The sequence below is a fragment of the Bos indicus x Bos taurus genome, chromosome 17 (assembly GCF_003369695.1).
Source record: "Bos indicus x Bos taurus breed Angus x Brahman F1 hybrid chromosome 17, Bos_hybrid_MaternalHap_v2.0, whole genome shotgun sequence".
Taxonomy (NCBI): Eukaryota; Metazoa; Chordata; class Mammalia; order Artiodactyla; family Bovidae; genus Bos; species Bos indicus x Bos taurus.
This window is the reverse complement of record NC_040092.1, coordinates 6,560,097-6,587,150: the sequence shown is the minus strand read 5'-3', so window position 1 is coordinate 6,587,150 and position 27,054 is coordinate 6,560,097. Positions and strand designations below refer to the sequence as shown.

Here is a 27,054-nt window from a genome sequence, read left to right as displayed (position 1 = left end):
CTGGAGACAGGGCCTGGGAGGGCCCAGACGTTAGAGAGATAGGAAGCATTGTCCCAGGAAGGACCGCTCTTCCACTGGGCTCTTAGGGATGCTCGCACCTGAGCAGGATCCAGGCATGGGAATGGCACATTCTGGCCCTGCCCTGTCCCAGGGTCTCAGGAGAGGGAAGAGGGTCCCAGTCATGGACAGCTTGAGAGAACAGGGCCTGGAGTCCAACAGGTGTGAGTTTGAACCCTGGCACCACCTCTTGCTAGGCCAGTAACTTTCCTGAGATTCCGCTTCTTGATCTATAAAATGCGGTTAAGAGCAGTTCTTATGTCCAAGTTTGCTGTGAAGATGAGGGCAATAATGATGGTTGGGGGCTTAACTCAGTGCTGGGCACACAGCAGGCGCTCAATAAGAGCAAAGGCAAGGCCAGTGGGGATGCCACCAAAAGCAAGATCAACACTAAAATGAAGGTAATGGGGATTAACAGCACCTAAGAGATACCACCCCATCTGAAGCTCACACGTGAACAAAGGTGGACGGATTCTATCCCCACGCTACCGATGAGGAAATGGAAGCACAGAGAGGTTGAATCCCCTGCTGAAGGTCACACAGCTAAAAAGGGACGGGGCTGGGACTTGAACCCAGACAGCCCGGTCCCAGAACCTGTCCTCTCAACCTTTATCAACAACAGCTGATTACACAAAGCCCATGGACGTGGTGAGGAGGGACTGCCCCCTTTTGGAGGGGGCTAATAAAACTGAGGTTTCAGAGAAGTCCAGCAACTTGCTCAATGCCACACAGCTACCGGGAGGGAGATGTGGATCAGAGCTCTGCTCTTAACCACTGGTCGTCTCAGATCTCTGTTACAACAGAGGTGGTTCAGAGAGGCACAGTGACCAGCCCTAGGCCACACAGCAGAAGGTGGGGGCTCCACTCACTTGGACAGGGAGACGCCGCCCGGCTTGCCGATGAGGTCCTCGTGGTGCAGGACAGCGTCGCTCCAGGCGATGCCCAGGAAGTCGAGGATGACCTTGAGGGAGCGCCGAGGGTGTAGCACCAGCTGCTCGTAGTACACGGGCAGGCACTTGTCCCTGCCCACCTCCATGCACTGCGCGTACATAACCTCGATGGCCTTGTTCCACTTGGTGAGGCAGTCGCGGTAGCTGCTGAGGTCGAAGCCAGCGATGGTGACCTTGCGGGTGATCATGGAGTGCACTGAGGCCCGGCCGTCGCGCACCATGAGCAGGAACTTAGAGTTGGGGAAGAGGCGCGACAGGTAGACGGAGGACTTGAGCGTGAAGGGGTCCTTGTTGCAGAGCACACGGGCCGGCTCGCCGTGCTTGGCGATCACCTCCAGGATGAAGGCCTGCATGGCGGCGTCCAGCACCTCGTCCGTCACGCCCGCCTCGTCCAGCCGCAGCTTCTCCCGGCCCGACTTGGACCAGGCCTGGCGCATGGCCAGCACGCGTGGGATGATGCGGGTCTCCTCGCCGCAGCGCACCTCGGGGTGCGCGTCCAGCATGGCCCGCATCAGCGTGGTGCCACTCCGGGGCACGCCCCCGACGAAGATGAGTGGCATGGCCTTGCCGTAGCGGTACTCCACGTGGTCTGCGCCCACCATCATCAGGTCCTCCTGCTCGGGCCGCATGGTCCGCCGGGGGCCCCGCAGGCCCCCTAGCACCGCCTGGCACTCCAGCACCCGCTGCCCCAGGTGGACGGCCAGCACCAGGGCCAGGGCCAGGCCGGCTGCCAGCAGCGCCCTCCGCACCGACAGGCGCATGCTGGGCCCGGGGCGGGGGGCGCGCTTCAGGGGCAGGCGGGCGGGAGCCCTGCGGCGCTCACATCTGGAGAGACAGAGAGATACAGGGCGGGGCGGGGGGAGGGGGGGCGGTCAGGGAGGCCGGCGCTTTGCCATCCAGACCCCGACAACAGCCCACGAGGATGCTGACACCCACAAGAGGAAAGTATGATGAGCCCGGCTCTGTGCCGGGCAGGTCCTCCCTCTTAACTCGGGAGATCCAACAACCCTCAGGGGAGTCGCTATTACTACTCCCAGGGCCCCTGAAGGCCTGGTTCAAATCCCTCCTCCCCACTTCCTAGTTGGGGGACCCTGCCCAGTCCCCGTAACCACTCAAGGCCTCAGTTTCCCCGTCTGATATATGGCAAGTGAGTGACAGTCGCTCCGCCACGTCAGACTCTTTGCGACCCCACGGACTATATATAGCCTGGCAGGTTCCTCTATCCATGGGATTCTCCCGGCAGGAACAAATGGAAAGAGGAATCGTTTTTTTAAAAATGGACTTTCTTGAAAGACAGTTATGTGAAATTCTCCAAAATGTGAACATACTAAAAGCCCTAGAATATCACATTTCAGGAGCACAGTCATTTGATAAGGAAGAGGGTTTTGCCTGTTTTTACTCACAGCTGTCTTCTCAGCCCCTAGCGCAGTGCCTGGCTCCTAGTGGGTGCCCAGTAAATATTTATGGAACGTGCCTGGGTGGAATGAGTGGGGCCCGGGGTAGAGCGAGTGCTAGGAAGTGATATCAGCAGAGACAGGAGGAAGCCAAGGTATGGAGGGGCTATTCACAGTCACCCGGCTGGGAAGCGGCCAAGCTGCGGTCCGTGATGGGGACCCTGGGCAGGGGTTAGGAGCCAGGTCTGTGTCTGCTCTGAGCGACCGCCGTCTGCCTGTGCAGGAGATGCTTTTCAGAAGCTGCAAAACATCCTGGGGCCTAGGCTTCTTCCAGAATCACTGTCCATTCATTCAGCCTTCCCTCAATCAATGCTTAGGAAACAATGAAAGGTGCCAGGCTGGAGGCCGGAGGCAGGACAGTGGACAAGACAGCCGGGCCTCTGGCCTCAAGGAGCCTATGTCCCAGCAGTGGATGGAGATGATTCACAAGCTCTGGCCAGACTACAATACCAGCTTCCAAGGAAATGAGCTGGACACCATGAGCAGGATCAAGAAGGGGCAGGAGGAGGGAAGTCAAGGAGGACTTCTTGGAGGAGGTGACGTTCAAGCTGAGACCCGGAGGAGGAGCTGGCTATGTGAAGATGTGAGGGAAGGGGTGGGGGGCTCCAGGCAGGGGGAACAGGGACAGCCGAACTCCAGGATCGGGGAGGATTTAGGGTGCTCAAGAACCTAGGAGAGGAGGCTGCTGGGGCCAGAGGGGAGGGAGGGGGGAGATGGGGAAGGAGCTGGACTTACTCTCAGGGCAGCCCCTGCAGACAGGGCCTGCATGGGTGAGAATGGAGGCAAGGAGGTCAGTGAGGAGGACCCTGCCCGCATTCCAGGGAGACTCAGGGATGTGTAGACTGTGCGGGTAATGTGGGAACAGGGGGAGGGAATGATACGGGACCTGAACCTAGCTCCTTACCCCTTGTAAATGTCACTGTGAAAGTTGATCAGACCCAATGCCAATGCTGTAGGTTAGGCACTGGTCTTGAAAAGCAGGGGTCCACCCAGCCCAGCCCCTCCCCCTTCTCCAGTCACTCAATCGTCACCTTTACCCTCCTCCCCCCGTTCACTCTCAAGGTCCTTTGATTATGCAACCTCAGCTCAGAAGGTGCAGACTCAGATGCTGGAGAGGCAGCCCTCCTCCAGCCACCCTAGCTCTTCTCCGTGTCACCCCCACTGGGTTTCAGAGCCTTTGTTTCCTCTCTCACCTCTTTCTAGAATCAAAGTGAAGCTCGAGGCCTCTGGGCATTCGAGGAATCAGACAGACCTGGGTTCATATCCCAGCTCCGCCACTTCCTTTGCGGCTGTGTGAGCTCGGGCAACAGACTCCACCTCTCAGAGCCTCATCTGTAAAATGGGTCTAAGAGCGTCCACCTCGAAGGGCTGAACAGTAAACAGCCTCTAAGAACTTAAGAATGTGCCCAGCACATACAGAGCATTTGAAAGAATATTAGCCATGATCACTGGTTATTCATTCATTCCAACATTTCATGAGTTCCTACTGTGTGCGGGAGTCGGGCTATGGAGCTAAGAGACACAGACTCGGCTCTTCAAGTCTACTTGGACTATGGACCCACATCAGGTAGGGGGTTATGGGTTCTACCTGTGTAGGTGCGGGAGGGCTGCCTATAGGAGGCAGCCTTCCTGCTGCGTTATGAGCAGTGGACAGGTGGTGTTTTGAATAGCTGGGTGGAGCAGAGATAGAAGGGAATAGCCAGGGCAAAGTCACAGGCAGGAGAGAACCTAGCATGATGGGAGGCGGGGTGGGGTTTGGGTGGGTGTTCAGCTGAAACCACTGGAGGCCCTGGTGTGCAGCTGGACCAACCCTCCCACAAGGGCTTGGACTACCTGGGGCCCCTCAGGCCACAGCAAGTGGAAAACAGACATCAGGGTGAAAAAAACACACCATCTGAGGCCGAGGCTCGAAACTGCTGAGAGGCCCTGGCATTTCCTGGCCATGTGGCTTTGGGAGAGTCACTTCCCCCATCTAAGCCACAGTTTCCTCAGCTGCAAAGAGGGGTGGGTCCGCTGACCTCAAAGGCTGCCATGAGGGTTCTAGAAGCAACTGACAAAGTGAGTCTCACCTGGGGGTCGCTGGCTTCACTGAGCACTGGAAAATAGCTGGGGACCCTCTTCCAAGACGCACAAGCCTACTGTAAATTGTTGGCAGTTCATGGGTACACTGGATTCAGGGTTGAGGTAGGGAAATCTAACGCTACTTTTTGGGCAGAGGCAGACTGGACAGGCACAAAGTCACTCAGAAATCCCTCCGAGGTGCCCTCAGCTTCATTAAATGCTCAGTGAAATTCTGACTGTAGCCCTGAGACTAGAAATCTGCCAAAGATGATTATTTCAGTGTCAATGGCCCTGGTGGAGTGTCAGTCACACTTTAGCTAGAATTAGTGCAATCGCCTTTTCTTCCTGACACTTGGTGGGGAGGGAGAGACTGCAGCTTAGGGAACAGAAGAGGGGACGATTTAGGAAAGTGGTTTCCAGAAAAGACAGACACACTGTGCCTGCCACTGTGAGTGTGGGTGTGTGTGTGCACGCATGCATATGTGTGTCCTCTTGAGCTTACGTGTGGAGTTGGAAGTGATCCGGATACTAAATACCAGGGGGGAAAGCCTGTATGAAGGGACAGACAGAATTTTTAAGCTGTTATCAACTCCCGAGTTTTGCTTAATGCTGAGCAGTCATCTGGCTATAGCGCTTTAAAACAAAGCCCGGAGTTGTGTATTTTTTACACTTACTGAGCACATCCTCAGCTAAAGTTTATTTCACGCATCACCTAGGGGGAATCCCCTCTGCCACCTCTGGGTGGAGCATGCCTCCCGCTCAGCAAGCAGCTCAGAAAGCGGAGGCCACTTGCCGGAGACAGGTCAGGGTCAGATTAGGGGCTGAGGCCACGCTGTTCACGGTCCTCAGAGAGGACCCAGCAAGGGGCTCATCTCTGGGCCTGTCTCTGCCACTGGGAGAAGACAGCTCAAAGTGGGAAGGTAAGACATGAGCAGGAGACAGCAAAGTCCAGCAGGGCAGCTTGAGAGGCAAAGGCAGGGCGACTTGGCAGAGAGAAAGCCGCTGGGAACCCAAGAGCAAATGGTAGCTTCCAAACCACCCAGAACCACAGACCCCATCCACTCCAGGAGGGGCCAGTGGGCCCGGCCCAGGGACCAAGGCCTGCCCTCCACTGCCTACCATGCAGCCAAACTCCATCAAGGGCAGTGAAGTCGGGGGCTAAGAGCCTCAGACTCAGAGTCCTGCAACCCCGGGTTCAAATCCAGCCCCTACCACTTGGAGCTGGATAGCCAGACGAGGGACCTCAGCCCTCTGAGCTTCAGTTTTCTCCTCTAGCAAAGGTGGGCTGATAAGAACCTTTTCTCGGGGAGCTATTATGAGATGTGGGGAGCTTTTGTGTGAGGCGCTGAGAAAGCACGCCAAGAATGCTGCTGCTGGACACTGGAGAGGGGGGAGGTGTTTAGGTTCTGGCCGCGCCTTGAATCGGCTCAGTGATGCTAGGTAAGTCCCTGCCCGCCCAGCAGTAACATTTCCCTACGCGATGAGGCCTGCCCTCTCCACGCTGCCGGGGTCCAGCTTGGTCAGGCACTGGGTTTCTGACAGAGAGTGACCTGGCGGAATCTGATCAGCTGCCCGATCGTGGAGGCTGGACTGTGGGGGTGCCAAGGGTTTTCTGAGGAGAAGTGGGGACTCTGGGGGCCCTTGGGGGAGCACTCACCTTCCCTGGACATGCTCATCCCTGGGCTCTACTGCTTGTGGCTGCTCGCCAGGACGGTCCACCAGCTGAGCCCTACGGAGGCAGAGGAGATGCTGCGTTAGGCCTGTGTGCTACGCGGAGGGGCTGGGTCCCCCAGAGGGGCGATGGAGGGGTGCTGGACTTCACCCCACAGTGGTCTGGGCAGCAGGTAAGTACCCTGGCAAATGAGCAGCAGAGCAGGGACAGGCCACTGCAGGCCAAGATGTTCAAGCTGGGGTCTAAATCCACCAATTCAGCTAGGGAATGAACTGGCCCACTTCGCAGGCAGCAAGGTATGGGCTGAGAATCTCAGCAGCAGTGGGTCTCTGCCTATCAGGCCCTCCCTTCTTCCTGGCCCAGGGGCCTTGGACCTCAGGGAAAGTAAGTATCACAAGACGCAACCACCACCGCCACTATACCTACCTCTAATCACCATCTGGGACTGCTGGGTACAGTCGAACAGGCTGTGCACTGCCCAACTCCAAAGGGCACTGCGCACCCCGTCTATGATACGGCGCCCCCTGGAGTTGAACAATGCCTTGCTCTCACCACCTAACATGAACTAAACGCCTACTATGTGAGAGTGTGTGTGTGTTCGGTTGCTCAGTTGTGTCCGACTCTTTGTGATCCTGTGGACTATAGCCTGCCACAAGGCACCATGTGAGTCCTTGTGCCATTAAATCCCCCAACGAGGAAAGGATGATGCTCCCAACTTTGTGAAGTGAGAAAATGACAGCCAGAGGAAGAGCAACTAACTCGGGGAACCAGGGTGACCATCCAGGTCTCTGAGACTCTGATGCCCAGCTCTTAACTGCATTTAAACCAATAGGGCCATGGACTCAATGGGGGTCTGGGGTGAAGGCGGATTGTTAGTCCAATTCTCACCTCCTCCCATTTTACAGATGGGAAAACTGAGGCTCAGAAGCAGCTATCACTTCACAGACTCACTTCTCTTCTCTTAGTCCCATCCCAGGAGGTGGGGGAGGAGGGAAGAGGGTTGGTGGTGGTTAAGGACGCAGCTCTGCAGTTGGATGACTCTCTGACGAGGTAGACTGTTGTTCTTCTGACCCTCAGTTTTCCTTTTCTGTAAAATGGGCTGTTGGGAGGTTCAAACAGCGTAATAGCAAATACTCAAAAATCTCAGCAATTATTAATACACTAGGAGTAGGCTGTGACTCTGTTCTTGGGGGCCTATCTCTCTTCCTATTCACTTACTCTCTGCTTCTGCATTTTTTTCCCTGTCCCTGAAACACCAACCTGATTAGTGTACCTAAACCCAGAAGGAGGACGGTTCCCAGCCCCTGCCCCTCCTCCCAGCTACTGAATACACAGGCCTGGTGTTCCCGAGGCCTGGGCGGCCAGTGAAGAGAGGCCTGGGCGGCCAGTGAAGAGAGGCCTGGCTCCTGGAACAACAACAACAAAAGCACCATTAGGGATGAGGGCCCTTGAAGCTCTTCCGGAGACCAGATGGCTCCGGCCCAGCTGCCCTCAGGCAGCCCTTGAAAGGCCAAGAGAGTTTGAGAGACCTGCCAGGAGGGCAGCTCCCACGGCCCCCTTCAGGGTCGGGGGACGGGCAGTCAGGGCCTTTGATCACTGAAGAGCTGCGACTCCAACATGACGCACTAGCCATCCACGGGTCACAATTTAAGTTAAAATTAAATAAAATTTAAAATTCAGCTCCTTGTTGACACTGGTCACATTTCCAGAGCCCAGAGGCCCCCTGGGGGCTACCATACTGGCCACGGCAGATTTAGGATGGGGTCAGCACGTGATGACCCTTGGGTCGAATCCACCTGTCAGCCTGTTTTGTGAGGCCTGTGAGCAAGGAGTGATCTTGACTTTTTTTTTTTTTAAGGGAAAGAGGAGGAAGAGGATGAGTTGGGAGGGGAGAGGAGAAGCAGCAGCAATAAGAAAAACGGTTTTGCAAAACCTGAAATATTTACTCTCTGGTCACTTATTAAAAAGGGCTTCCCAGGTGGTACAAGTGGTAAGGAACCTGCCTGCCAAGGCAGAAGACCTCAGAGACGTGGGTTCGATCCCTGGGTTGGGAAGAGCCCCTTGGAGGAGGGCACGGCAACCCACTCCAGTATTCTTGCCTGGAGAATCCCACTGACAGGGGAGCCTGGCGGGCTACAGTCCACAGGGCTGCAGAGAGTTGGACACGACTGAAGTGACTTGGCACGCACGCATGCACGCATGCATTTACAGAAACAGTTTGCTGAGCTCGACTATTCCTATCATTCACCCAAAGGTCTACAGTCCCGCCCCTATATATAACGAGTTCCATTCCCAGTATGCATTCAAAAGTCCAACGAAGTTAGCCTCGGGATCCCAGCTCATACAATGGGCTATACCACTGCTGCTTCTAAGCCTGCTTCCAGACATCCCAGGCTTGAAATAGACATGCTGCACCCCTGGACTCTGTACAGTACTGAACGATAAGGTGAACAAAAGCACAACCACGTGTAAAGGATGCACACACGTGACTGTATGCCAGACACTAACCTAAGTGGCTGGACACGCGAACATGGTTCATATCTTTGAAAGCGTGGAAGTTCGTCTGTAGGGGACTTGCTGTCGGGCACAATGGAGACTCAGGAGACACAGTGAGAGCTTCCTTGGTGGCTCAGGGGTGAAGAATCCGCCCGCCAGTGCAGGAGACAGATTCGGATTCGGGAAGATCCCACGTGCTGCGGAGCAACTAGGTCCGCTGGCCGCAACTACTGAGCCTGTGCTCTAGAGCCCACCGGCCACTGAAGCCCGTGCGTCTAGACCCGTGCTCCACAGCAGAGAAGCCACTGTGATGAGAAGCTTGCGCCCCGCAAGGAAGAGTAGCCCCCGCTCACCGCAACTAGAGAAAAGCCCTCGCAGCAGCAAAGACCCAGCACAGCCAAATATAAATAAAATTATATAAAGAAGATACATGAGAGGCGTGGGGAGGAGTCAATGAGCCCTCCTTTTCTCGTAGGAAGAACATCAGAATTTATTGAGCGCCACTGTACACCTAACACTAGACCAAGGGCTTTCCATGCCTCTACCTCATTTTAGCCTCACAACAGCTCAGTGGCAGGGTGGAGCAGGGAGGGGGTTCTCCAATTTACGACGACAAAAGGCCCGTGGGGGTGCAGGGTAAGCACAACTACACCAAAAAGCAAATCCGCCAAATCAATCGAGCCAATCAACAAACACAAACTCCAGGTAAGAAGACAGGGGTGGTAGGCGATAGTATTTTTCCCCGAACACATACGTTCATGGTGCTGTTCTATGGTTTTGATCTACAGAATAAAACAACCAGTATTTTTTTTTTTAATCCTATACCAGCCCCAGTAGTGGGGGTCAGACTGAAGGGGCTCCAATCCTGGCTCCACCAGTTACTGGCGGTGTGACCTTGGCAAGTCACTTAACGTCTCTGAGCCTCAGTTTCCTCATCTGTAAAATGGGGACGACAATACCTTCTAGGAGGCTCACGTGAGACACCCGGGCCCTTGAAATGTGGCCAGTGTAAATGTGGAAGTAGCCTCATAGGAGTCCTGGGAAGTATACATAAGTTAGAAAATGTTAGAACAGAGTCTGGCACGTAGAAAGTGTGCTTTACTAAGAGGGAAAGCCAGTTTCTAAATCTGGCTCTGTCTTCATGATGACATGGCTCAGAAGATGGGCCAGCAGTGAGGATGAGCAAGGACTTCACATCACTCTCTTTCCACTGACCCATGGGCTGCCCTGAGTGACCACCGGAAGCAAGGGGAGGGGGCGGCGATGGACCATCTTCAAGACACCTTCAGGCCTGGACTCATTCATTCCACAAATGTTTACTGAGCACCTACTATGCTCGGAAGTAGATGTTGCAACACATCAGGGGCGGCACCCCAGGGCCCCTGCCCTCACGGAGATGACGTTTTGGCACAGAGCCAGGAAACCAGCATGCCAGATAACTGCATCCGTGACTGTGATAAATGGTGATCCCCGAGGTGGGAGGGGGAGACGTGCCCCAAGGCGCCAAAGCTCAGCAGATCAAGAGGTTCCCAAACTGGGGCCGGGGGGAGGGCTGGAGCACAGGATGCCAGCTCAGGGGGCAGGTCATGGCACTTATAAGAGGAGCCTTGAAGGGGTACCTGGTACCCCCGTGCCGGAGCTCAGCCATCAGCCTTGCACGCCCTCTCTGTGGGAACCAGCTCCCAAGCATTCCATCACCATGGAGACCACCTACCCCTCTCTGGGGCCCACTGACCTTACCACCCCAAGCCTCCAAGGAGATTCGGGGAGACTGGGGTTCCCCCTTCAGGATCCCTGGGGATCAGAGACCTCTGACCTGCTCTGGAGGGAAGCCAGCCAAGAAGAGCCTGCCAGAATCCAGCAGGGCAAGAGGAAGAGGCAAAAAGGATAATTCTGAGGCTTTAAGGGGTGAGGCTTGAGCGTAAGAAACACGTGGGGTGATTCAAGAGAGAAGAAAAGGCAGGCAGGTGAGCGGCCTTAGAAATATCAGCTCATACAAGCCCTTATTGTACGCCAGGTACTGAGCTGAGAGCTTCACATATATCAGAGCTTCAGCCTCACTAGCCCTGCCCATGGCCCCATCTGACTCTCCCGTATTAACCATCTCTTCACTGATCCTCAGAGAGGTGAGTTCACCTGGGCAAGGCCACACAGCAGGTTAGCACAGGAGCTAACAGGAAAACCCAAATCTCTCTCCAGAGCCCATGATCCTAGACCTGAGTTTCCTCATTCATCCCACAAATGTTTACTGAGCTTTGCATTTTTTTTTTTCTTTTTTTTACCTAAATCAATCAAAGCAGGGCCCACGCCTGCCCCCCTGCCTCAATCTTGGAGGCCCAGTTCAGCACCCTGTTGGCATAAGCTCAGGGTGGAGGGTCACATCCGAGCTCTTGCACTCAGACGTCAGGGGTCCTGCTTGCGGAGCCTCAGTACTGCCATCTGAGAAATGGGCGTTAACACCTGGAACAAAGAGTCGCGAGGAATTCCTTAGCATCACCGCACCCAGCACACATGTGCAAAAACGCTAGCATTGACTATGATCACTGTCATCACAGCACAGGGAGGAAAACTGGAGGGAACCTGGAGACAAACAGGCCAGTAGTTTGGCGAGGCAGGGTCAGCACACTTCTGTAAAGGGCCAGGAAAGCCAATGATTTTGGCCCCGTGGGCCAGAGGGCCTGTCAGGGCTCAACAGACTACTTGGCCTCTGTGCTATGCAAGCAGCCAGAGAAATACACGTGGCTGGGTTCCAGGCAAGACTATTTACAGCATCAGGCAGTGACCTTGATGTGCCCCTCAGACGATCGTGTGCGAAGGCCCGGCTCTGTCTGAACTCCCAGGGGAACTGGGACAAACCCACAAAACGCAGATGCAGTGGGTCACCGTGGAAGCTGGTGTATATTTGGGCTGGAACAGCCAGGGGTAAGACTCAGGCAGCCGGCCTCTGGTGAGAAAAATGGACAACTCGAGAAAGTATTTTTTAAAAGAGATGCATGCGCGTATATGGGATCATCCGCCGTCTGGTCTGTCACCAAGTAAAGATTTAAGGAGAGAGACCTGTGTGTGCCTGGCCCTTTGATGTGCATTTTGCCTCTAAAAACAACCTGGGGAGCTGAGGGAGGCACTCTTATTAGCCCCAGCCGACAGAGGGGGAAACTGAGGCTCAGAGAAGCGAAGAGCTCAGGGAAAGGTCACACAGAGAGCACCGAGCTCAGCCTGCAGTGGAGCCAGCTCTGTCTGACCCCAGAGGCCAAGCTCTTTAACCATCACCCCCAAAGACCTGCCCTGCTCAACACATAGATAGGGACCATGCGTGTCCACGGTCAGGCAGCTGCCTGGGGCAGCGACTGGCTCGGCCTCCCAGCTCCCGGGCTGCAGCCTTGCCTCCGGCGTCTCGCGCGGCCCCGGCTCGGCTCTGTGCTTCCTGTTTGGGAACACACAGGCCCGGCTCGATAAAGAGTATAAACAGGAAAAGGCCAGGGTGACCTTGCAGGGCCCGGGGCTTCCTGCGCCCGCACGGCACACACACACCTACACACCCACACCCAAGCTTGTCTCCACTCCTCTGCCTGGAAGCGTCCAGAAGTAGGGGAAGGGGCGTGGGAGGATCAGCACACCAGGCTCTGCGCCCTGGTTCTGGTGATCACTAGCAACGCAGCCCTGGCTGGAGCAGAGGAAGTAGGCAGCCGTGTTACACAACTGAGCCTAAACCGGGCCTCAGTTTGCTCATCTGTGAACTGGGGATGCTAACACCCCAGGATTAAACAAAAGAACTGACGGCTCTGAGCTTTGCTACTGCACCACTGTTATTTCCTCCCTTTAAGGTGGTTCAAAACTTCCACGCATCAGAATTACCTGAAATTGTTAAAAGACAGGTTCTTGGGGCCTGCCCCCAAATAATCTGATTTGGAAGTTATAGAGTTCTCGAGCTCTGCCCCTCCCCTGGCTCTACAAATCCCTACATGGGGCACTGGATTTGGCATTTGAGGACTATTTACTGGCCGGGCAGTGCAATGGGCCCAGTGTGGGGGCCAAAAGCCAGACAGGTCCAGGAGCAATCTAGGCTCACTTAGGAAGCAAGTACGGAGAAGCAGAAAGGAAACCAGTTATAGTCTGGCTAAGAACACACTGATGAAGATCAGTGACGCAGTCACCTAGCCGGCACAGACAGATTAAATAAACAAATATACATATTTTAAAGAAATTTTAAAAGAAAATGTTAACATTAAAAAAAAAGAAGTGTGGAGGGCAGTCAGGGACCAGAGTGGGGTGACCTCAGCACACACGGCCCCAGGGGAAGCAGAACAAGGCGTCTACGTCTCCCAACACCCCGGGTGTGCACCTGCTGCGGCTCCGGGCCCCTGGTGGCGTGCTCGCCTCTCCCCAGCCCTCAGTTTCCTCATCTGTAAAATGGGGCCAGCACCTCACCAGCAAGGGCTGTGGTGAGGATTCAGGTGAGATGGAGGCTTACCCATGAGAAGATAAGAGCAGGTGACGCTGCTGCCCTTTGGTAATTATGGGTCCCATGCAAATCCGAGAGAAGGAAGCAGCCATGGCGGGGGTGGGGATGAGGGGGGGTGGTGGGCAAGAGGGTGGGGAAAGGAGGTCAGCAGGCTCCAGGAAGGCCAAGCAAGGAGCTTGGGGTTTATCCTGAGGGCAGCGAGAAGTGACGAGTGCTGGTGGGACTGAGGGGGCGTGGGCTTTTTCTAGTATGAGATGGCTTAGAAGCTGAGGGCAGGAGGCCAGGCGAGAAGTGCCAGGGGGCCCAGGGACCACCTCAGAGGAGACGTGATGGAGGACAGAGTGGAGGAGGGGGCCCAGAGGCCAGATGGTCTGGGCCGCAGGAGGTGACTCGGAGACCCCACTCTAGCCTCAGCTCACAGCCTTTCTTCCCCTGGGTCTCATCGGCCTCTCCGTCAAATGAGAGCAAGGGGTCTGCGTGGTAGGTAGGGCGGGGTGAGGAGACGAGCGAACCACTGCCCTGGACCGCAAAACTTACAGGGGCATCCCCCAAACTCAGTATTCAGGATCGACAATGTTTAAATGCAACGTTTACAAATGCCAGCCATATGCAGAGACGTGGATGGACCGAGGGACCGACAGAGAGAGCAAAGAAAGACAGAAAGAGAGAAACAAGTATCATATATCAACACATGTATGTGGAATCTAGAGAAACGGTACAGATGATCTTATTTGCAAAGCAGAAATAGAGACGCAGGTGCAGAGAACAAATGTACGGACACCAGGGAGGAAGAGGGGAGGAATGAACTGGGAGGCTGGAATTGACATATACACGTGCGTGCTCAGTCGTGTATGACTCTGTGACCCCATGGACTTGCAGCCCACCAGGCTCCTCTGTCCATGGGATTTCCCAGGCAAGAATACTTGGAGTGGGTTGTCATTTCCTTCTCCAGGGAATCTTTCAGACCCAGGAATCAAACCCAAGTCTCCCGTGACTCCTCACTGGCAGGAGGATTCTTGAGCACTGAGCCACGCTACTATGTATAAAATAGATAACTAATGAGACTACTGTAGAGTCAGGGACCTCTCCTTGGTACTCTGTGGTGTCCTAGATGGGAAGGAAATCCAAAAAAGAGGATTTATATACATATACACATATATAGAAATATGTGATGCATATATGTGGGATATACATGTATATGTGAATGGCTGATTCACTTTGCTATACAGCAGAAACACAGCATTGTAAAGCAACCATATGCCAATTAAAAAAAAACTGCCAGAAAAACACAATGACAAAGGAAACATCACATTTTTAAATAGGATAAATAATGGTGCTAGCTAAGTTGTATTAGAGCCTGAGGCAGAAGGAAAACAAATCAGTAGTACTAATCCTGTCTTTATTTAAAATGTTGACATTGTTCATCATGGATATTTTTTTAATCAATTTAGATGTTTTTTGGGGGAGGTGTGTAATAGCTTCACTGATACTGAATTCACGTATCATACAAGTCACCTATTTAAAGTGTATAATTCAACGGTTTTAAGTGCGTTTACGGAGTCATGCTAACACTTCCACAATCAATTTTCGAGTATCTTCATCAGCCCAAGGAGAAGCCCCGTGCTCGAGCGGCACCCCAACCCCCTCCTCCCCCCAGCCCCTGGCAGCCACTCTGTGACTTTTCCTCTTCTGACCATTTCAGATAAACGGAAAAACATAATACAGGGTTTTTAGCTGCTTTGCATTTAGCATAATGTTTTCAAGGTTCATCCATTAGTTTGGGTTTTTAAAATTTGCATTAAAACAGTACTTATCTTTATTGCTGAGCTCTGGGGCACTTTCTTAAATTCTGTACCCGAGTCCAGTCCCTCACATGCTTAATCTCAGCCCTGGGTTTAGGGGTTCTCTCTAGACCAAACTCAGGTTTCTGCAAACCTCAAGTTGAGAGCACAGTTCTGTTCACACTGTACCCACAAAGCCCCCAGCCTGGACAGCAGAGGCTGTGAGGCGCCCCTTGTAGAACCCACGTGGAACGGCGGAGTGGCTCCATTAAGCCCCACTCCCCTGGAGAGACTCTAACTTCACTTGCCCCCAGAAACCCCACTGTGACGTCCGCTCTGAGAGGAGCATTTATTGAGCTCTGGCTGTATACGTCACAGGTCACCTCCCCACACACCAGGTTCAACTGACAGCCCCTTCATTCCCTTTCCTTGAACAGTCACGGCGCAGCCCCCTCGACAAAACAGGGCCTCTGAGCACACGGGTGGCGAGGCACATGGCAGGGTGGCCAAGGAATCAAAGGCCTGGGTGGAGGGCTGGGAAGGGCCTAGGGCCACATCCCGCTCTGCAGGACGGGCCAGGAGATCTGGGACAGGGTAACGTCAACAGCCTCAGTTTTCCCATTTGTAAAATGGGGCTGAACTGCCTGCCTCTGAGAGTTGGTGTGAGGACCACTGAGGCAAGTGCTTAGGGCAAGACCTGGCAGCAGGAGGATTTCAGTAAACGCCAACTCTTAATTTATCATCTCTAATTAGATGCTAATTAAACATTCCACAAAACAACCATTACAGACATGTATATGACCATAAGAAAGAAGGATTCGTTATCCTGCAGGTGATCTGGGACATGATGTTTGGTGATAAAAAAGCCTATCCGATTCTATTCTGATAAGTATTTATGTTAGAAAAATACTCCAGAAAGGTATGCCCTAAACTGCTAAATGGAGCTTCATCTATTTCTCATTTTCTCCCGTCTGAATTTTCTAACTATTCTACAGCAGATATATATTAATGGTGTGATATAAAAGAATGGGAAAATGAAATTGGGGTGATTTCTAGGTTTATTGCGTAATGTTGAGATTTTGAGCCTTGGAATGTTGAGCCGGCCTTGGAGAAAGCCCAGTGAAAGCCCAGAAAAGAGAGTCTGCCCAAGGTCACACAGCAAGGTCATGGGGCAGCCAGGCCTGGGTCTTGCTTTTCAGAAACCCTGAGCCAGGCTCCTCTCTGCCGACTTGAGTCAGTTCAGTCCAGTCGCTCACTTGGGTCCGACTCTTTGCAACCCCATGGACTGCAGCACGCCAGGCCTCCCTGTCCATCACCAACTCCCAGAGTTTACTCACTCATGTCCATCAAGTCAGTGATGCCATCCAACCATCTCATCCTCTGTCATCCCCTTCTCCTCCTGCCTTCAATCTTTCCCAGCATCATGGTCTTTTCAAATGAGTCAGTTCTTTGCATCCAGTGGCCCAAGCATTGGAGTTTCAATGAATATTCAGGACTGATTTCCTTTAGGTTTGACTGGTTGGATATCCTTGCTGTCCAAGGGACTCTCAAGAGTCTTCTCCAACAGTGCAGTTCAAAAGCATTGATTCTTCGGCGCTCAAGCTTTCTTTATAGTCCAACTCTCACATCCATACGTGACTACTGAAAAAACTATAGCTTTGACTAGATGGACCTTTGTTGGCAAAGTAATCTCTCTGCTTTTTAATATGCTGTCTAGCTTGGTCATAACTTTTCTTCCAAGGAGCTGGTTCATTCTCCTGTAAGAGGAGGGAGGCTGGCCCCCTGGTAAACAGTCTGGCCCTGTGCCTTCCCTGGTGGCTCAAGAGGACACAGGTTCGATCCCTGATCCAGGAAAATCCCAAATACAACTAAACCTGTGTATGCCACAACTTCTGAGCCTGTGCTCTTGAGCCCGGGAACCGCAACTACTGAAGCCCATGTGCCTTGGGGCCCGTGATCTGCAGCAGGAGGGGCCCCCACAATAAGAAGCCATGCACCACAAGCTCAGAGCAGCCCCCGCTCAATGCCAACTAGAGAAAAGCCCATGCAGCAACAAAGACCCAGCACAGCCAGATTTAAAATAAATAATATTTTTTTCCCCCAAAAAAGAGGCTGGCTCTGGAGTCAGGCTGCAGAGCCTAGTGGCGCCATGAGCTACATGACCTGGGCAAGGCACTTAACTTTCAAAAGCATCAGTTTCCTCCTCTGTACGATAAGGCTCAGACACGCAGCAGTACCAAAGGGCTTTTGTAAAGAGTTAAAAACGATAAGGCGAGTAAAGAACTTTGTATCAAACAGTAGGTACTCTAGGCCTTATTATTACCATGACCAGTATTTGTGTTTGGAATCTAGCAGCGTCACAGAGGATCTTCTGCAGGACATGGAATGCTAACTCAACAGGCGCAGGATGGAAATTTCAACTTGGGCACTAGGGAGCCATGGCAGGTATTTGAGCAGGAGAGGAGCACAGGGCTGGCGGCCAGTGCCCACCTAGGGGGACCGTCTCTGCCAAGGGCCTCCATCACAGGCTCCACAACCATGGCAGTCCTCCCAGAGCTGCTCGGCCAAACCACAACAACTCCTACTGGGTACAGTCTTGCCGCCTCCAGCCATGCCCACTTCCTGGGTGCCAGCTGGGCTGGTGAACACCAAGTGATCAACAAGCTGGGGGGTGTGAGACAGCCCACACAGCCTCATGTGTGATGACCAGGAGGCCCAGAAGCCTGGAGGGGGCCACAGGGTGGCAGAGGAGGGCCCCTATATCACAGCCATGAGGACTGATGTCCACTGAAGCCTAGTCCTACTCTGCTGTGTGACCTCGGCAAAGTCCCTGTCCATCTCTGAGCTCAAATGTGCCCTTGTGCAAAGAAGATCCTGGCTGCTCCGTATGCTTAGGGGCTGCCACACAGCTAACAGCAGTGGTCCTCTCCGTCTGCTTCAGGTGGGGACTCTCACTAACTCCTTGCAACCCCCAAAGTGGGTCCTTGGGCTATTTCTGTTTTTTAAGCTGACTTAATTACTCAGGTCAAAGTTACAACCTCTATATTTAACAATAACAGAGAACAGGACTTGCCTGGTGGTCCAGTGGCTAAGACTCCACGCTCCCAATGCAGGGAGCCCGAGTTCGATCCTTGGTTGGGGAATTAGATCTTGCATGTCACAGTGAAGACCCAGTGCAGCCAAATAAATAAATATTAAGAAAAAAATACTAGTGAAGGATTAAGTGTCCTGGGAGCAAAATCTGCAATTCTGTCCTCTTCCGTCTTTTAAGAGGTAAACGCTGTCGATCACTGTGGGGAGGAACCCCCCATACACACCTGCTTTCTGTGAGGTTACAGCCAAAGTCATATCCGAATGGAAACCACACGGGGCCTGTCCCCCACCCTCCCAGACACCCATCCTTTCATTCTTCCATTTCCACTTGCCTCCTTCCAGCCACGCACCGTCCGACTGCACCAGGGGATCTCAGTGGGGCTGATTTGGAGGGACCGAACAGCAATGTCTGGACATAGAGTCTGGGCTGTCACAACTAGGGCTCATTGGATGCATAGAGGCCAGAGGTGCTCCGATGCCCAGCCCCCACCACAAAGACTCGTCCAGCCCCAAATGCCAGTAAAGCCAGGCTTGAGAGGCCCTGATCACACGTATCCTGAAACTGGCTCGGGTCACCCTACACCAGGTCCGGGAGATCCTCCGGTGTCAGCATACGGAGTCTGTCATTCAGTAACCCTGCCTGAGCACCCACTGTGTGCCAGGCCCAGCTCTAGTCCAGGGCCACACCGGTTAACGACACAGGCGAAACCCCAGCACTCAGAGGCGGCTGCCATCCTCCCAGGAGGCAGACACAGCAGCGTGCAGGACCCCGAGAGGCCTCCCTCCTTTCAACAGCTCCAGTACATGCTGGGCAGGGACAGCTGACATTCATTAATTAGGCCAAAACCTTCCTGATGGACGTGTAGGCTGTTTTCACCTTAGACACAACATATCCCATCACAAAAGAATGAGCCTCCCTTGCCCGTGACCGAGAGGCACCCCAAGGCATCAGCAGGGTCCCCTGGAAGGCTGCTAGTCCCACCCCAGAGGTGCAGAAGCAAAGTCTGCATCTTATCCAGCCCCCAGGCATCCTGGGGCTTCCCAGGTGGCGTGGGCAGTAAAGAACCCACCTGCTAATGCAGGAGATGTAAGAGATGTGGATTCGATCCCTGGGTCAGGAAGATCCCCTGGAAAGGAAACGGCAACCCACTCTAGTATTCTTGCCTGGGAAATCCCATGGACAGAGAAGCCTGGTGGCTATGGGGTCACAAAGAGTCAGACATGACTGAAGCAATGGAGCACACACACACGCAGGTATCCCCATGCATATTCAAACTTGAAAAGCATGGCTCCACACTAATTAGTCACCTAAAAGCAGTCAGCTGGCTTGGGAGCCACACATCCTGTTTCAGCAGAAAGTGCCCTCCAAAGACCCTCCCACCAGCGGTCTGTGATCCACCCCCCACCCCCAGCCCCACCCCCCCCCATGCATCTGCACCAACTTTGTATGGTCAGACGTTGCTGTTTTCCCGGAACTGATGAGTCTTCCCATTTTCCAGATGTGGAGACTGAGGCTACATGGCCAGAACCCTGGTGGGGCTGACAACTTCTAAGGCCTCCTCCCACCTCTGGCTTTTAGGATCTGGCCACATCCTGGATGTGTTCTGGGCCAGCTTCCTGCCCAAGCACTCTGGCTCTCAGGAAGCGAAGCTGCTCACCTGGAAAAAGACGAAGCCCTGCGAGAGGGAACTGGCTCTGGAGATGGGGTGGGAGTGTCTGTAAGCACCACGGGGGAGCTGCCAAGCCCCCATTCATGTCCAGTCATCCAGGACGAAGGACCAGCTGGATCCCGGGGTCAGCCTGCCCTTTAGTGCACAGGAGGTGACTCCAGGGCTCCGGGACAAGAGCAACGACGGGGGAGGGAAAAGAGCCAAAGAGTTGGGGACAGAGGGCACCCAGCCTTGCTCTCACTGGCTGCACACCTTAGCCTCAGTGTCCTCTCCTGAAAAATGGGCTCATGCCCCTCACTGCAGAGCTGCCAGGAGGACGTGCAGCCGCCACGTGGAGCCGTCTTGGGCGGGTGCCACACCGCTGCATTCAACCACCTACCTCCTCATCACCCTGCCCGTTTGACAGCTGAGGAGACTGAGGCTCAGAGAGGTGCCACCCTGCCTGTCCTTCACTGCATACTGAGCTGTGGCCATGGGAGCCTTGGACCTCACAAGGTGTCAGACTCGAAATCCTGCCTCTCTCGCCCTTGTGTGACCCCAGGCAAGCTGCTTCGCCTCTCTGAGCCTCAGCTTACAAAGCTGTGAAATGGGGATGCGATGCAGGGATCAGAGATAGGAAGCTGCTTTGCAAACTGCAGAATGTACCGGACGTTCCTGCCCCACCCCAGGCTCCATGCTGTCCTCTCCAGGAACACCTGTCACCCGTAGGCAACTCTCTTCTCTCCTATGCTCTCGATAAGACACGGGCGAGCCCAGGCAAAGCTGGCAATCCCCCTGGGCGGGAAAGCCACTTGCTCACAGTCACACAGATGGTGAGCAGTGGTGAGCAGGGCCAGGGAGCAAGTTGCAGGCGGGGTGAGGGGTCAGGGGGTGTCCGACCTGAGTGTGGAGCGCAGGTAGTGGCCAGGCTGGGGCTGCAGGTGTCCAGAGCCGTGGCCACCAGGAGCAGGCACACCCCAACCAGCTGAGGTCTTTCCTCCTGGCTCTCAGCGCTGAAGCCCCTTTGAAGGGCCGGTCATTCCCAGGATGTCCCCAACTGTCCCCAAACATTCCTCCTCCTCCTCCAGGGCCCAGCCTGGTCACCAGCCCGGGGATTGGCAGCGGACGCTACCTGTCTGGGACGGCACGGTTTCTCTCTGCGGCCAGAGCTCAGGTCTTCCCGGCTATTTGGTCTCCCTACGGCTGGTCTTGGCCCGTCCTCTGGAATCTTCCCTCCTCACCTGTGGCTGGTGGGTGGAGCTGCCACAGAAACTGGGACCACGTCACCCCCTTGTCTAAACTCTTCCGTGAGCCTCAGCCCCAGCTGGCTGCTCCAGCTCCTCCCCACAGTTTGTAACAGTGACATCCAGTACAAGTTCAAGGTCAGCCACACGTGGAAGTCAATTTTCCAGCAGCCACACATTAGAAAAGTAAAAAGAAAAAGGTGACCTTACACTTCATAACAGGTTTCCATTTCACCTAGTGTATCCGAAAATATTATTAGTTAACAATATTATTTCTATATTATTTATCTTCTATTTATAATAGAAATAACATTTCTATTAATATAGAAAATGATTAATGAGACAATTGACTTCCTCCTTTTCCTTAGTACTAATTCTCTGATATCAGGGCATATCATTAGTGCATCTCAATTTGGATGATAAACTGTCAGGAGAAACACCCAATCTGCAACTAAAGGTCATCAGAGTTATAGCTGGAAAAATTTACATCCATGCCCCCAAAGAGTTCTACACACATTTATAAAGTTTCCCAAGACATGGAATGGGGTACCTGTTTTCAAATCTACATTTCAATTATATCAATATAAAAAATTCAGTGCCTCAGCTGCACTAGCCACGTTTCCAGGGCTCCACGGCCAGACGTGGCTTGTGGCCCCCGGAGCGGACACACAAGTTCAGTCCTTCAGTATCTGGTCCCATCACCCGCTCACGCCTCCTTTCCCGGCCTGTCCTGGACACGAGTGGAATCTCCACGCGTGCCCTGAGTTCCCAGCTGCGTGATTCAACCGAGTCCTTCCCCAGCATCTCCCACTTTCTGCCAGTTCCCACTCCTTCCTCCTAGATACAGCTCCAGGTTCCGTCCTCTAGGAAGCCTTCTCTGACATCCCCCACATGAGCTCACATTCCTGGTCCTTCTGCTCACTCCCCTTATTATCATGTCACATGGCATAAGCGTTGTCCACTTCTAGGTTCCCCGACCTCAGTGCTTTCGACATCTGGAGGGCTTGTTGTGGGCTGTCCTATGCCTTTTAGCAGCATCCCTGGTCTCAACTTCCTAAACGTCAGTAGTGTCCCCTCCCCAGTGGTGATGCCAAAAATATCTCCAAGTGTCCCCTGGGAACACAATCGCTCCTGGCCAGGAACCAAGGCCTGTACACAGAAGGCACCCAAACATGCGCCTAAAAAGAAGAGGCTTACCAAGCATACCGTACCATGAAGCTTGCCTCCTCCAGGAAGCCTTCCAAGCATACTGCACCATGAAACTTGCCTCCTCCAGGAAGCCTTCCAAGCATACTGCACCATGAAGCTTGCCTCTTCCAGGAAGGCTTCCAAGCATACTGCACCATGAAGCTTGCCTCTTCCAGGAAGGCTTCCAAGCATACTGCACCATGAAGCTTGCCTCTTCCAGGAAGGCTTCCAAGCATACTGCACCATGAAGCTTGCCTCTTCCAGGAAGGCTTCCAAGCATACTGCACCATGAAGCTTGCCTCCTCCAGGAAGCCTTCCAAGCATACTGCACCATGAAGCTTGCCTCCTCCAGGAAGCCTTCCAAGCATACTGCACCATGAAGCTTGCCTCCTCCAGGAAGCCTTCCAAGCCTACTGCACCATGAAGCTTGCCTCTTCCAGGAAGGCTTCCAAGCATACTGCACCATGAAGCTTGCCTCTTCCAGGAAGGCTTCCAAGCATACTGCACCATGAAGCTTGCCTCCTCCAGGAAGCCTTCCAAGCATACTGCACCATGAAGCTTGCCTCCTCCAGGAAGCCTTCCAAGCCTACTGCACCATGAAGCCTGCCTCTTCCAGGAAGCCTTCCAAGCATACTGCACCATGAAGCTTGCCTCTTCCAGGAAGCCTTCCTTGATGCCTCCAGTCCAGGTAGTGTTCTCATGGGCTCCCACAGCCCCCTGTACTCACCTCAGTGCAACTTCCTCCAAGGGTAGGAACTGCATCTTGTCCACCACCTTACTTTCAATCCCTAGCTTGGCAATTGGTACAAAGTATATGCCTAACAGATATTTATAGAACTGGCCTGAGAAACAGGGATAACTTAGGTTGAAAAGTCCCCACAGGGCTAGTTTTTGCCTGTTTTAGTTCAGGGCTCTTTCACTCCTACAGAGGTGCTAATAACCATCCCTGCTCCATTTATACACGAAGCACCAGGCTAAATCTCTGCAGAGTTGAGAGGGAAACTGAGGTTCAGGCAGGTGACGGCTTGACCTGTGTTCAAGTCAATGCCTTGGAGGTTCTAAACTTCTGGTTCCTCCTCCTACTGATCAAAAAAAGTCACACAAGGAAGAACATATTTGCAATACATATGGCAAACAAGATATCTGTATTCAGAATATGCAAAGAGCTCTGGGAAATCAGCAAGAACAGGACAGGCCCCCCATTAGGAGGGGCAAATCTGAAGAGATACTTCATTTAAGACGTTCTCTAAATAGTCAATAAGCATTTGAAAAGGTGCACCACCTCAGCAGGAAAATAAATGCAAAATAGAAATACAACGTGGGGCCATATACATCTGAACGGTTCAAATGAAAAAAGAGGATAACACCAAGTGTTAGCAAGGATGTGATGCAATCAGAAAGTCCATGTTCCATGGGTGGGAGAGGGACCTGGCACAATCTCTCTGGAAAAATTCTCTGGCCTAAGAGACAAGCTGAATGTGCACCTTCTCTGGCTGTTGCTGCTGTGGTGCTCTAAGTTGTGTCCGAGTCTTTTGTGATCTCATGACTGAAGCCCGCCGGGCTCCTCTCTGTCCATGGGATTTCCCGGGCAAGAATACTGGCATGGGTTGCTGTTTTCTTCTCCAGGCATCTTCCTGACCCAGGGATCAAACCCGCATTTCCTGCATTGCCAGCCTCATTCTCTACTGCTGAGCCACCAGGGAAGCTCTGTACCTTCTCTCTGACGCAGCAATTCCACTGTTAAGTATTTATCATCAGAAATGCATCTAACTTCTTTCCCCAAAGGATACATATTGACCTGCTCCCTGCAGCACTATTTGTAACCACCCCCAACCAGAAACTACTCCAATGCTCATAAACAAGAGGATGGATAAACAAGTAAATACAATAAATCTATTCATACTGGACAGCCAGGAGAGAGAACAAGCCGAAACTTCACATAATATGGGTGACTCTCTCAAGGCAGCATGCCTCCAAAAGCCAATACAGAAGAGAATATATGTTTGTGTGCATGTAAAGCACTTTATATGTATATAAAGTACAAAGACAGGCGAAATTAATCTCTGGTAGGAGATTCTGGGACAGCAAGCACTCTTTGCAAGGAGGCATGCCGGAGGGGGACACAGGTATCTTGGGGTGGGGGTGGGGGGTGCTGGGCACGTGCTTTTCTTGATCTGGGTACTGTCACACACACGAGCACAATTATCTTTTGAAAATTCATTAAGCAGTCTATTTACGATGTGTGCACCTTTCCATAGGTCTGATTGATTCCAATAAAAACAAGTCTTAGAGAATCACACTTTGCCAAACGCCACTGGGCACCCTCCCACCACACACCTTTCCCGCAGTCCCAGAGGCACACACAGGACTCCATGCATTCATTCAACCACCGCTGGCTGCCGGGCGCTCTCCCGGGGCCAGGCTCAGTGCCAGGTGCTGGGACATCAAAGTGGATTGAGCCTTGGCACCCAATTGTGCCAATCCCACCCCAGTGCCTGGCATACATACCTGCCCCCGCTGCACAAACCCACATGCCAGAAATGAGCCGCCACGGCTTGGGTGGCTTCTGATCAGAGGCCAAGGAGGTGATGTCGGCCTGTTTTCTACTCTCTCTCCTGGACTTGGTGCAAGAAAGTTTGAGACTTGAATTTTCCTTATGCTGGGCCAATCCCAGGCACTCTGGCAGAAGCAGCAGGGGTTTCATACTTTGCTACTTGTCTGCCACTGTCTCCTCCACTTCGCTCACCAGGCTTTCCTCTGCTCCCCGCAGGCTGGTGACTTCTGGGCTGTCGTCTCCAGGCCTAATCTCTCCCCCTGACACCAGACTTGGCCGTCAACTGTGTCCACGTCACCTCTGCTTGCGTCGAGCTGGGACCTCAAATTTAACGCGTCCAAAGCTCATCTCTTGGTTTCTCCCCCTAACTCACCCCACTCCAGTTGTGAGCAGCTCAAGACACTCGGGTCAAAAGCCTCGGAGGTAGCCGGAACCTCCGACTCCTCTCTGTCTCTCCCACCCCACCCCAACCCAACCCGGCAGCCCAACCTGCCAACTGTGCCTTCGAAACAGAAGCGGGCGATGATTTCTTGGATCTGACACCAAAGGCATAGGTAATAAAAGAAAAAAAAGAAAACTGGACTTCATGAAAATTAAAATATTTTGTGCTTCACAAGACACTATCCACAGAGTAATGAGGCAAGCCATAGAATGGGAAAATAAATGTGCAAATCACAGAGCTGAAAAGGGGTTCATATCCAGAATCTACAGGGAACCCCTAAAACTCACCGACTGGCTAAAAAAGGCCAAAGAATCTGAGAGCACACTCATCCAAAGAAGACAGACAAATGGTCAACAAGTACGTGAAAACATGCTCAACATCAGAAATCATCAGGCAAACGCGTATCAAAAATACAATGAGTTGCCACCGTACACCGATTAGGATGGCTGGTGTAAAACCAAACCAAATCAACAACCCCCCACACAAACAAAACCCCAGAAAAACAGAAAATAACAAGTGTTGGCCAGGATGTCAAAAAACAAATCTGTGACTACTTGCTGGGGATGTAAAATGGTACAGGCACTGTGAAAAAACTGTACGGAGGCTCGGAAAAAAATTAAAAATAAAGAATCAGCATATGGCCCACACTGATTCCACGTCCCAGAAGACCCAGAAGAACTGAACACAGGGTCTCAAAGAGGTATTTTTACATCTACGTTCACAGCAGTATTACTCACAATAGCTGAAGTGTGGAAGCCACCCAAGGGTTCATGGATAGAGGTGCACAATGTGGGGTATTTACACAACGGAATGTCACTCAGCATTAACAAGGAAGGTGATCCTGATACATATTACAACATGGATGAGCCTGGAAGGCATTATGCTAAGTGAAATCAGCCAGTCACAAAAAGACAAATACTGTAGGACAACATTTACATGAGGTATTCAGAGTCATCAAAATCATAAAGACAGAAACTGTAATTGTGGTTGCCAGAGACTACGGCAGGGAGGACGGGGATCAGGGTTTGATGGGTCCTGCAGTCTTTAAGAACAATTTTTTTCTAGTCCCAGCCTTAACACAGAGCTTGGCATTGCCCCAGGCATTCATATTTTTTGAGCTCTCTCTGCAGATCACTAAGTTTCCCCTGGTATCAGGGAGCCATGAACACATGGGCTTTGCAAAAAGATAGAGCTGAGTTTGAATTCTCCACCTGTCAGCTTTGTGACCTTAGGAGAGTCACTTAACCGCTCTGAGCCTCATTTCCTTGCCAGTGAAAGAGGAGAGCAGATAAATACACATAAAGGCCTTCATGCCATATTGGAGCAGGTTGAAGCCTCCATTAACGGCAGCGGCTGCTTCCACCTTCTCCTCCAGGACATAAACCCTGCCTTCCCTTTTCCTTTCTGCCCCACCACTGGTCCACTGGTGCTGTGGGTGTCTGTCTGCTGGGATGCGTGCATTCCCCACCCCTGTAACCGGGACGGGCTGACCCCGTGCCCGGGACCAGTGGCTGAGGTCTGGTTAACGAAAGGGCACAGACACTCATGGACGGGCACGAGACTCAAGGTGGGTGAGCAGGAAGCAATCCTAGAGCTTGCGAGAAGAATCAGAGAACCCGTTCTCTTAGAGCTAAATGAGCAGGACGAATGACTGGAGACGTCAAAGGGGAGAGCAGGTCTGAGAATGAAGCCACCACAGGAAAAAAAGCCCATCTGTGAAACAGAGAACGAACGACATCGTGTCGGGCTTCCACGGTGGCTCAGCAGTAAAGAATCCACCTGCCAGGACAGGAGAGACAGCTTCGATCCCTGCTCCGGGAAGATCCCCCATGTCACGGAACAACTCAGCCTGTGAGTCACAGCTACTGAGCCTGTGCTCTAGAGCCCAGGAGCCGCAACTGCTGAGCCCGCGTGCTGCAACTGCTGAGGTCCACGCACCAAGAGCCTGTGC

The 27,054-nt window shown here is 52.9% G+C and overlaps 1 protein-coding gene across 1 annotated transcript in view; it reads right to left on the bottom strand.

Moving 5' to 3' along the window:
* The window catches only part of TPST2 (tyrosylprotein sulfotransferase 2), a 54,565-nt gene that overhangs the window by 13,511 nt on the left and 14,000 nt on the right, over positions 1–27,054 (bottom strand). The window contains exons 2-3 of the mRNA XM_027566439.1: positions 6,180–6,251; positions 927–1,832 (exon numbers count right to left, since the gene is read on the bottom strand). Coding sequence (XP_027422240.1) covers positions 927–1,768 — 842 coding nt within the window. The 5' untranslated portion in view covers positions 1,769–1,832; positions 6,180–6,251. The remainder of the gene's footprint in view (positions 1–926; positions 1,833–6,179; positions 6,252–27,054) is intronic.